The sequence below is a fragment of the Barbus barbus genome, assembly GCF_936440315.1.
Source record: "Barbus barbus genome assembly, chromosome: 8".
Classification (NCBI taxonomy): Eukaryota; Metazoa; Chordata; class Actinopteri; order Cypriniformes; family Cyprinidae; genus Barbus; species Barbus barbus.
In genome coordinates this window covers 2,275,162-2,288,235 of record NC_136736.1, presented here as the reverse complement: position 1 = coordinate 2,288,235, position 13,074 = coordinate 2,275,162, and the positions used below count along the sequence as shown (strand labels likewise).

General features: G+C 36.0%; 1 protein-coding gene across 1 annotated transcript in view; it reads right to left on the bottom strand.

Moving 5' to 3' along the window:
• Positions 1-13,074, bottom strand: part of LOC306874200 (polycystin-1-like) — a 91,980-nt gene that overhangs the window by 70,612 nt on the left and 8,294 nt on the right. The window contains exon 2 of the mRNA XM_079424056.1: positions 1,168-1,239. Within this exon, the coding sequence (XP_079280182.1) occupies positions 1,168-1,239 (72 nt within the window). The remainder of the gene's footprint in view (positions 1-1,167; positions 1,240-13,074) is intronic.

The window sequence follows — 13,074 nt, the reverse complement described above, 5'->3', positions numbered from 1 at the left end:
AAAAATCTATATATATATATATTTATTTAAGTATTAGTGCTGTCAAATGATTAACCGCAATTAATTGCATCCAAAATAAAAGTTTTTGTTTACATAATAAATGTATGTGTACTGCATTATTTATTATGTATATATAAATACACACACATACAGTATATAATTTGAAAATACATAAGAAACATACACAGTACACACTCATATGTTATGTAAACAAAAACCTATTTTGAATGCAATTAATTGCGATTAATCGTTTGACAGCAATAATATACATAATAACTAATTCATAAGAAAATAACAACAACAAATACAACGATAATAATAATTTAGCCTTTTTTTAGCATGTTAATTGATTATTTTATTATAACTATGTAAATATTTTCCAGTTTTTTAGCATTTTAATTAAGTTTATTTTAATATAGCTTAATTTAATAATAACAATTTTTTTCCAATCTTTAGTCATTAAAATAAAACATCTACAGTACTGACAGAATAGATGTCATAATATATTATTAAATATTATTTTTTATATTCAGTTACTCACAATAAAATATTTTATTAATAATAATACATTAATAATAATTTAAAAAAAATATTTCACATATAGATTTAGTCTTTTAGCATTTAATTAAGATTATTTTAATATAATCAAATTTAGATATTAATTGAATATAATTTAAATATATTCCAGCCATTAAACTAATTAAAATCAAATGGCCTACTTTAATAAAAGATGTCATTATATATTATTAAATATTTCATATTGTTCTTTTTCAGCAACTCGTATTAAAATAAAATAGTCTAATGCACTAATATACTGGTAGTTTATAACTGCATTGCAGTAATGAGAATCTGGAGAGAAAATGGGCTGAAAATAATTTCAATTAAGCTTCTAAAAGGAGGCTGTATTTTTTTGTGGAAAATATAATTAATCTTTACCTGATAGATGAGGGGGGAAAATTGAACAGGAAGTTGCAGATTAGAAAATGAGTGGGCTTTTTGCTTTAGCACAAAGAAACACACTCACGTTTACACCAGACCACCTATTATACAAGCACCAGACCACCCATTACAGACGTACATGAATGACTGCGTCTCCAGCACACGCACAAACACACGCATACACACACACACACACACACACACACACACGAGAGACGTGGCACTCACAGCTCCTTGAGGGCGGTGAGGTGATCAAAGAGGCTCGAATCCACTGAGGGAATGTGGTTTCTGGACAGATCTCTGCAACAGAAGCCAGAGAGAGACGCTTAGAGATTCACACTCAGACTCGAGATAACCGCTGCATGAAAGATGTTCATGAGGGAAGACTGAGAAGAAGTTAGCCGTTTCAAACCCCTATGACTGATTTTCTTCTGTGGAACACAAATGGAGATGCTTAGCCGAATGTTCGTGCTGCTCTTTTCCATACAGTCAAAGTGAATGGAGAGCGAAGCTCCACAGAAAGTATTATACATGTAGTTTGTGACTTGTGTACAACATTACAAGCAATTTTCATTTAATGCATCCTTGCTGAATAAAAGTATTAATTTCTTTCAGAAACATTATTTACCAAACTTTTGAACAGTGTAAATAAATATAGCATGTGTATTATATAAAGAATTAATTATTAAACACACATTTTTTTTTTCTTAGCTTCAAGTTCATCCCTCATCACCCATGATGCAAAGTACAAACAAAATCAGGATAATGGATCAATCAGCATCAGTCTTTCCCATTAACATACCAATCAATTAAACCAATAACGCAATCTACACAACAGACAGGTGTCAGCACGTATGTGTGTGTGTGTGTGTGTGTGAACTCTGCTCCCAGAAGAAAACATCTGTCCATTCCAGACAGACTGTGTAAGAGAGGAGGAGGAGTTTTACTCAACTGTTGAAAAACCTCTGCTAAAGTCATTACTGTGTCAGTTCCTCACTAATAGGAGGCGTTCGTACACATCATCACGTTACATAACACAGCCTGTGTGTGTGTGTGTGTGTGTGTGTGTGTGCAACTATGCAACAAATTTGAACGTTATCAGTGCAAAGTGAATGAAAGTGGAGCGCGCTGTGCTCTTCTGGCATGTGTATCAGTCACTGAGGAATCGAGTTTATTTTCAGCGCAATCAGATTTATATCATGTTGTGTAAGGGTCTCTGAAAGTTTATTCAAGCAACTGGAATGGAAAAGAATATCTTCAGCTCACAGTCATGAGATATCAGACAGGCAACAGCTGAGAAATCAGAGAAAAACTTCTGCCTTAAAGTTATTCTAGTTTGTTGGAGTTCATCCTGGTCAGGATGCAAAGTGGATTGTGTAAGTGTGCTGCCGTAGTCCTGTTTCTGACAGCAACAACTTCTATAAGTAAATAAAATAATAATAATTATTATTTATTTTATGTACACCAAACACTAGAACACCAAGGTCATAGGTTTGATGAATAGGATATTAATTTAAATTCAATTCATTTCATAAATAAATCTTGAATTCAAGTTGCTTTGGATAAAAGTGGCTGTCAAATGCATATAAGAATAACTCCAAAAATGTTACAATAAATAATAATAATGTGTAAAAAATCATTTATTTAAATAAAGGGATTTATTTTTATCATGATGCAAATTTGATTGTCTAAGCATGTCATAGATCTGTTTTTGACAGCAAACATCTATAAACAAATAAATAATACAATAGCCCAAAAGCAGTGGCGGAGATAGAGTTTTATACATGGGGTGGCCAAAGCTAATTCAGGGGTCCATGGACCATGACAGAAAATCAGTGTATAACTCCAACCTGGCATTAAAAAAAAAGCATAAATAAATCCTACAATAGCTGATTACTTCACATTACCACACATTAGCTATACATTCCTACCGTAACTTCAAATGTAAGTCTATTGAAACTTATTTCTCTCTATTTTTCTCCCAAGTTTATGGACACTGTGTGGATTTTCTGTTGTTATGGGACAATGTTTTCTAGCTGCTGTCTTTCCGAGGTTGAAACACTCATTGAGTGATCACATGAGACACTATACATTCAGTAAGTTGTAGTGTATCTTTCAACATGGATCGGATGTTCATTCAATGTTTACTTCATGCTAATAAGAATGCAGTCCTGCTTCGCTTGAACTTAAAAAGTGGGAGCGCGCATGATCCATCACGCCAGCCACTAAACAGCCCCAAAACTGTTTTTATCATTTGAAATTCTTGATAAAACGAACAGAATTTGAATGCTGAGAAATCGTAGTATATTAATTGCGGGGGTGGCACCCAGGGTGGCCGATCCGGTGTCAGGGGTGTCCACTGCCCAAAAGGTAAAACACGATCATGGGTCCAGCTGATTTAACTCAAATAAATACATAAAGTATAAAAGTGTCTGTCAAATGCACATAGAAACAGAATAAAATATCAAATCATTAATTATATATACTTTTATAAAAGAAAAAAATTATTGTGTCACGGAACGGCAAGGTGCGGTGCAGGTAAACGCAGGTAAGGTGCTCTTTTAATAGAAACAAAAAGGCCAACACGGCACAAAAAACAAAACTGTAACGGACTGGGATACAAGACGGCAACACAGTGCATGTATCCCATACCAGAGCAAACACTAGAAATACAATCACATCAAATAACAAATAATGCAACCAGGCAGAGTGGTGGGAGAGGGGAGACTATATAGTCCGTGGCAATGGGGAACAGCTGCGGGTGTAATGAGTGTGACAGGTGTGTGTAATGTGACAGGTGTGTGTAATGTGACAGGTGTGTGTAATGTGACAGGTGTGTGTAATGTGACAGGTGTGTGTAATGTGACAGGTGTATGTGGTTACGGGAGATGAGTCCGGGAGATGGCGGCCTCCTGTGGCGACAGGGAGAAGCGCAGGACCCGGACTCATGACAGATTGTGTGTGATTTAATCTAATGGCTTTTTATTGCATGCAAAATAAATTATAATTATAATTAAGATTCTAAATCATTTCTGTACAAGCCGTTTCTGCAGCTTAGTTTTAAGGGTTTTCACACTATGCTTACTGATAAATTAACATCTTTTAACTTCAAGTTAAAGCCATTTTAATATTGCGTTAAGTGAAGTTTCACATTTGAATTTCTAGCACTTCTTTTAACCCAAATTGCAGGGTTTCACAAAAAAGCAACAGACAACCAATCATAAACTAAACAACGCTTGCCTCTTTAAATATTCATGCTCTTACAGTCACAGAAAATTTAACATGATGGACAAGCAGCTTAAAAAGGTCACGTATTGACCTCATATGGAAATAAGAACGCCCAGGATTGATCTTTAAATCCTTGCTTTGGACATTTCTCTCTTTATTTATATGTCATTCCTTCTAGTATTTATTTAGTTTATTGATTGCAGAAGGAAGATCTGAAGCTGATGATTTCCACTTGGGCTTCAGTGTTCCTACGCCTGATTGCTGGAAAAATGAACGGCAGGATGGCCGCTGGAATATGAAGTAGCTCTCACGTGTGGCTCAGATTTTCCATGCAGCATTTGAAAAGGCTTGATTTAGCATCCAGATTCACTTCGACAGACAAGAGCGGATTGTGGTTCTGCTGTGAGCTCTGGACAGAGAGACGGGAACTCTCTGAATGCACACTTACTTCATAACTACAGCTGGAAGAAAGCCTCACAAGTAACCACCAACCAAAAGCAACCAAAAAGTGATCATAGTGTGTTTTTAGCACATATACCATAAACTACATAGATAATATGGTCAATAAATATGTTAAAGAAATAGATCACCCACAAATGTAAATTTGCTGAAAACGTACTCATCCTCAGGTCATCCAAAATGCAGATGAGTTTTTAATTTTTTCATCAGATTTGGAGAAATGTAGCATTACGTCACTTGCTCATCGGTGGATCCTCTGCAGTGAATAGGTGCCGTCAGAATGGGAGTCAAAACAGCTGATAAAAACATCACAATAATCCACACCACTCCAGTCCATCAGTTAATGTCTTGTGAAGTGAAAAGCTGCGTGTTTGTAAAAAAACAAATCCATCATTAAGATGTTTTTAACTTCATGTTGTTGCTTCCGGCTAAAATATGATTCCTCTGTCCATAATATTGCTTTCTGCAGTGAAAAAGTTGTCTCATCTGAATCAGGAGAGAAATATGCAGCAAATATGCAGAATTTCGCTTCACACGATATTTAATGATGTCATATGGATTACTTGTGATGTTTTTATCAGCTGTTTGGACTCTCATTCTGACGGCACCCATTCACTGCAGAGGTGGTGAGCAAGCGATGTAATGCTAAATTTCTCCAAATCTGTTCCGATAAAGAAACAAACTCATCTACATCTTGGATGGCCTGAGAGGGAGTACATTTTCCACAAACTTTCATTTTTGGGTGAACTATTCCTTTTTAAACTCCATTTTATGCATCAAAGTAGGTTTAAGTTACATTTCACATCGAAATCAAAAGAAAAATAGGAAAATAAAGGTGTTATTGTCAATAAATGTCACAGAGCAAAAATATCATAATGCTCTAGATTTGCTTTAGGCAAAATACTCATAAAACAAAACAATTTTACTGTATTTTCAACACTAAATTTTATATCAAACATTCCTTCCTGTGTTAAAGAGTTTCTGTGTGACCAATCCCATGAGTCACTGGAAGATCCAACTATCACATCATGCTTCTAAAAAGAGGTTCTAATGATGTCATTGTCAAGATCCACATGCATGAGATCAGAAACATCCTGATCCACAGCTGGCATGAGCATGGAAATGGGGTATTATGACAAATCCATATTCACAATAACATGAGCTATTCGTTTTAGAGACAAAATAATGTTACTGCAGCGCATGAACACAGAATGCAGTTTCCTCCCTCTCTGTAAAATAAAGCATCAGTGTGTGGCCTGAACAAGACCATATAAATGTGACCTCTTCAGTTTATATTAGCAGAAGTTAGGCTCCTGTGTGCAGCTCTGCGCCAGAGCCCCTTGGCGGAGCTGCGCGAGGGAGTCAGCGAGCGACATATGGTTCTGTTTTACTCTACCAGGCGCGCTGATTTTACCTTATAAGGGCCGAAGGGCAGAGGTGGAAAGTAACAAATTATATTTACTCACGTTACTGTAATTGAGTAGCTTTTTTGTGTATTTCTACTTTTTAAAGTAATTTTTAAAATCTGTAATTTTACTTTTACTTAAGTATATTTTGATGGAAGTATTGTACTTCGCTACATTTTAAAACACATTAATTACAGAGTAAAAAATAAATAAAAATGGCTCCCTGGAAGCTACTGCAGTATACAGTGCCCTCCAAAAGTACTGGAACAGTAAAGACAAAACCAAAAAGTACATTTACATTTATTCATTTAGCTGACGCTTTTATCCAAAGCAACTTACAATTGCTATATATGTCAGAGGTCGCACGCCTCTGGAGAAACTAGGGGTTAAGTGTCTTGCTCAGGGACACATTGGTGTCTCACAGTGGATTCGAACCCGGGTCTCTCACACCAAAGGCATGTGTCTTATCCACTGCGCCATCACCACGCCATCACCACCCCACCCCATAAATGAGCTACTTTTTACTTTTACTTGAGTAGATTTTTAGACTTACTTGAGTAAAATATTTTCGTACTCTTTCCACCTCTGCCGAAGGGCCGTCTGGTGCCACTTCCAGTAGGAAAGAGAGAGAGAGTCAAACGAACAGAACGAAAGATGGCAAAACAGCCCAGAGAGTATGTTTCATTCCACAGCTAAAGAGATTCATATCAGCCTCTCTAGCCTGAAAAAAGACTGGAATATGAAGGGAATATGACAGAAGAAGTCATAGTCACATCAGTTTTTCCCTAAAATTATTCTTGTAAAACTCATCTTCCCTGCAAACAAGGTTTATTGGCTTTAGAATGTTCTAGTTTTGTTGCGTCACATCACTCTCTTAGTGTAGGTAAGTTACGTTCAGAATGGATTTTTTTATTTTTTAATGTGGTAATGGTATACTTTCAAATTGTAGTATGCTACATTTTGGCCACATGATCACCAACTGAATTGTTTATATCAGCACATTATTAAATGTATTAAATATTGCCAAAAATCTGGCATTTTCTATCCAGTTTTCATCTCAGAACAATTACGGCTTTTTGGCATCTAAGTCTGCACAAAATTTTTTTAACGTCGTCTGGTAATTAGGGATTAGCACAACAACTCATTTCACCAAAAGCAGCAGACTGGCTGAATTAAAATGCAAATTCACTCTCTGACAGTAGGTGGCGCTTCACTGAAGTGAAATTAAAATATTTAGTTTTCCGCTCCAGATATCCACAATTTTTAAAATCTAACATTAAAATGACACAATTTTAACTAGTTGACAACTAGTGTCGCACATTCCAACTGGTAATTTGATCAAATTTAGAAAACAGTTCCGTAGAATGATGGAAGACTTCTGGTTCAAGTGCAAGCTTGCACACTGTGTACACAAGGCAGAGAGCAGCATGGCAGTATGCTATTCTAAAAATATTCATAGTATACTATTTACCTACTGTGCTACGTAGTATGTGACACAATATGCAAAAATCATGTTTAAAATCACATTTTTATTCCAGTTTTGTGTGAAAGTCTTACCGTTTGTTAACCAAATAACAAGTTGTTTCTGATTTAATCGTCACCCGGTTGATGGAAGGTCAAGTTGAGTGCAGTGCACAACGGGATACAGTTACACAGAGTGCTCTGGTTAAATATTGCACTCTGGCAAATGCAGTAGATTAAATATTTATTCTATGCATATAGAAATGTTGCTTATTGTGCACAGTATACTTACTGCAAAAGTAGTATGAGTAATGTGCTATTGTGAAAATATCCATTGGCTTCGTTTAGAAATCGTACTATTAGCAAACTAGTCTACTGCCTGCTATTTTTTTCAAGTAGTATTTGAAACAGTATAAAATATGCAACAATAAACATTTAAAACTATGCACTATGCTACACCTAGTTTTACATTTACATTGCATTTAGTCATAGACACTTTTATACAAAGCGACTTACAAATGACAATGGAAGCTATCAAAATCAACAAAAGAGCAATAATATGCAAGTGCTATTTTGTGGAAAATGCCTTAACTTTTGCTAATAAAACCGAAAGAACCAACAAACTTTAAAAAGTTAAAAATATAATACTTTTAAAAAGTATGTTAAACTAAGGGAACACTAGTTATGTCATTAAAAAACTGCTTCTGATTCATGCATCACACTATTAATGGAAGGTCAGGTTTAGTGCATCATTGCACTTTGCAAATGCAGTAGATTAAACAGGTTTTCTATGCATTATGACATTTTGCTTACTGTGCACTATATACATATTAAATATAGTAGAACTAGCGTAGTATGGTAGCATGCTATTGTGAACATAGCCATGGTTTAAGATGAAGATGACTGGAGCCATGGACTCGGGCGATGAGGATGACAACACTGACCATTGCCATGAGCATTAGGCACAGGAGAGCCGTAATCGCCATGGCAAAACAGCCAAACCACAATTGGCTGTAACCACGGTTACACACTAACCCACTAAACAGCAGTCTGTCTGTTGTGGCCAAGGAAAAAAGCGTAAGGGTAGGAGGAGGGGAAAAAGGAAAGAATTTTATGGTGCGCTCCGTTTTGTTTATGTTCGAAATTTCAGAAGGAGGGGGTCAAAGATTCTGGCCAGCGCTCGTATGTGTGTGATCACGTATCTCATTTATTTAAGTGAATGTGTGTATAAATAAGAGCCAAAACGTACGTGTGTTTGTGTAAATATTAAGTCTGAGTGAGTGTGTTTATGTGTGTGTGTATGTGTGTATGTGGCCCTGATAAGTACCAGAGTGGTACCATTGCACCTCGGGGCTTTCAGTGAACAATCGCCCACTGTGAGCCGCTCGCATCTGGCTTTATTCCTCAGCTGGGCTCTTTGGATCTGTCCGACCTGGGCAGGGTGCCTCATTCTGGGCTCATATGTGGCAGAGCGGCCCCTCTCCTCCTGGAAGTCTGTCCCCGGAGGATGATTAACAGGGTACTTTCCAATTGCCGGGAAACGAGAGGAGGAGGAGAGAAACGCTCCATTCCTTAGCTAGCGAACTGCAGTGCTGCCTACTGAGGGGGTATTCACACAGGGCATGTTTGTGTTCAAAAACAGACAGAATTATAATACAGTCAAGACATGTTTTTACTGTTATAATTTGACACGTCTTAATGTCATGCTAATGGCGTCAGATGCTAAAAAAACACCAGCGATTAAAAAATAGTGTTTTTTTAATGACAATTAAGCAGATTTTACTCCAAATTCTCATTCTCATTAGTGTAATGTGTGAAAATTTAAATATGTAAATTGAAAAATATTTATACAGGACAATAATAATAATGCTGTACTTATATTAACCTAAATAAAAGTCGGCATGAAACAGAAATTGCAATCATATGTTCCTTCCCTACTCTAATGCATATCCAAATAAAAGTTGATTTTGTTCATCTGGAACTAACTGGATCATTGTCAGAATTAAAACATTGAGTAGACATTACATAAATGACAAATACTGCTCCCGAGTCCTGACTTAAAAAGTTGCTATAAGCATATTGCTAAGCTAACAACATGGTACACTATATAAACATAAAAATGCATAAAACTAAAAATTATTGGGACAAAAACATGTTAGTTTGACTTAAAAGTATTATGAATTAAAAGTAGAGATGCACCAATGTATTGGCCAATAATCGGGTCAATAAAAGCAATTTTCTTGGCCAATGGCCGATTGTTTAAAAACAGCCGATGATCAGGGCAGATTATTTCCTGTGTCAGACAGCAACTTGCATGAACAAAATGTTTAGAGTTTAAGCCTGTCCGGGTTAAAGCAATAATAATGCAATAACGCGGGTTATATTTGACCCTATGAATCACCTGTACTTCAAGCTAGGGTTGCCAGGTCCGTGGTTTTTGACACTCTTAAGTGTTGTGTCAGAGATCGCTGTAGCAGCTTCAGTTCAAGCGGCAGCGCAGAGTTTAAGTCTCTTCCACTTTAAGACGAGTTATAGCACAAAATAAACATGAATGAACATCAGAAGGTATATTGAAAGATACCAAAATGTATCACGTCTCGTGTCACTCAATCACTGTTTCAATCAAAAGAAAGACAAATCAAATAAAACAGCATGTGCACAATGTCACTTAGCATTGCATTTACCTCAGGAAAGATACCCAGTGTTCACAGTTGGTTAGTTAGCAATAAAAACACAAGAGGAAGCTTATTTACTGTTAATTATATGTATGTTTGAATAAATTGTCATTAAGAACTTATGTGCAATTGAGTTGTATACAAATAATTTTATTTGAAAATAAATAGCATGGAATATATTAGTGTTGATGTTCATTTTAACCTATAATGTACAAAATGAGATTGTTCCCTATATAGTTTACAGCATTAGTTGGGAGAGATTTCTTTCCTAAAGAAAAACACACTATCGGTCTCAGTAGCTATCTCGGTATCAACTGAGAGATTATGTATCGGTGCATCTCTAATTAAAAGTATATTTATAAGTGTCATTTCTCTCATCCCACCATCTTAAATGGGTCACATTGAGATTCTGTATAAAGGACATCTGCGATTCTGTCTTGACCACAAAGAGGGTCTCTTAGGATATGTATTAAGTTATTACACTTTGATGGAAGATTATAAAGACATTAGTTTGTAATAACTGCCAGCCTCTTCGCTTTGTCCTTCTCAGGACATCGTGTGTGTTTTTACTCCATGAGCTGTCTGGATCCCAGCTGACTCTCACACACATAACCACAAACCTACAGACGCGCACATATACAATACACTCGCGTAAACAAACCAAGTCACAGCCGAACAACATCAAACGTCATCTGATCTCAAGATGTTCAAATCGCCCTGTGACACACATACACTTAACAATGACTGCGATCATCTCATTACACTGAAGAAAACCGCATGAAATTCTGTCATCGCTAACACAGTTTACAGAACTAGTCTTTAAGAATAACAAGTGTTTTGTGCATGTACTTAGCAGTGTGCGAGAGAGCCAATGGAGTCACACACAATATCACACCTATCAAAACAACACACACTCTCGGTGCAGGGGCCGACCACAGAGCAGCTGCACAATGACTCACTGAATCATTTGCGGACTGATAGATTGACTCACTGAGCCAGAGAATCATTTGCTGCATGAGTCACTGACTCACTGTTTGTACAGCCAAATGACTCTGAATCAATGAAGCCGAACCACCACAAAGGCACCTCAGAAGTCTGTTTATATGCAAAAGTGACACCATATATTGGTGAAAACTCGCTCCTTACTGGATCTCACAAGAACACATCCAGGTTTTATTTCAGGCCAATGGAAAGAAACGAGAAAAATATGTTTTGTTTCGTATAATAAAACGGAAGCCTGTTTCTTAATTTGCATTGTGACATTTTCATGGCAATTAAGCATATTTTATTTCACACTCTCATTTACCTTAAAACAGAAATCTAATTCACATTAGTGTAATGTGAGAAAAATATCTGTTATTTAATTTGTAATATATTTATACAAAATAATACAATTTGCTGTTGAGCATTTAATTGAAATAAAAATTAATAACAGTAATTTTAGTTCTTTAATATATATTAAAATGTTAAAATAAATAAACACAATTTACCATTTTTAAAACTATTATTTAAAAATATATTTTTAATTAAATAAATGCAAGTATAAAAATTACCAAAATATAAATTTAAACAATAATATCTCTCTCTATAATGTATCTATAAAATATATTACATAAATATACCTCATAAATACAATAATTGAAAGTTGGATGTTTGGAAATGTCAATTTAATGTAATAATGCAAAATAATGCAATTTTGAAAAAATGCAAAAGCAAAGCGTTTTCAGAAATACTTTGCTATTATTTAAAGCAAAATATAAATTTTTAAACACAACCATTCTTCATGCCTTGACATTATAAAGTTAAATACACTATCACCAAACTTCAATGTTCACACTGCAAAGTCCATCCAGACCTTTTACTAAAACTAGACAGCAACTTGCTCAGAAATCATAATGACATCAAAACTTTAAGGTTAGCCAATCATAACAGAGATCATCCATATACAGTAGTCTCAAAGATACAGTAACACACACACACACAAAAACACCCTGCTTGGCGGAAGATGGAAAACTGCCATGAACCTCAGGAACAAATGTGAGATGTGAACAAACCGTACTCACAGCCGGCCATCCCGACACAGTAGGCAAAAATATTTCAGCTCCATCTTTATTTACATGGTTCTATTACATAACATGTTATCTCCTCTTATACGACCCCTTTAAATACTCGCAACAGGAGAAGCCCAGCTGTGTGGAGAACAGAGAGGAAAACATCAGCAGAGAGAGACAGAGAGAAAGCTCCAGACACAGGAAATAGAGGCTCAAGATCTGGAGCAGAGGAAGTCATCGACTGGAGACAGAGCAAGATTGAGAAAGCCAGATTAATACAAAGAACGAGTGTGTTTATATGCGTCAAGCGCTCATAAGGATGTTTATATCTGCTTTGGACTGTGTAAATGACGTATATATTTATGACAAAGTTCAACTAAGTCTACAGTCATTGCTTTTCAAAAGTGTTTTTAAAATAAAAGTAAAGTTTTACTGTCCAGGCTGGACTATTGCAATGTTCTCTTGGCAGGTCTTCCAGCCAGTTCTATCAAACCTTTACAATTAATCCAGAACGCGGCAGCAAGATTAACTTTATGAGCCGAAAAGAATGCACGTCACACCTCTGTTTATCAATTTGCACTGGTTACCAATAGCTGCTCGCATAAAATTCAAGGCATTAATGTTTGCCTACAAAACCATTACTGGCTCTGCACCCCTTTACCTAAATTCAGTACTTATGTGCCTCTAGAAGCTTGTGTTCTGCAAGCAAATGTCGCTTTATTGTTCATCCCAAAGAGGCACAAAATCACTTTCACTGACTTTTACATTAACTGTTCCCTCCTGGTGGAATGAGTGACCTGCCCAACTCAATCTGAGACTTGTTATAGCACTTGCATATTATTGCTCTTTTGTTGA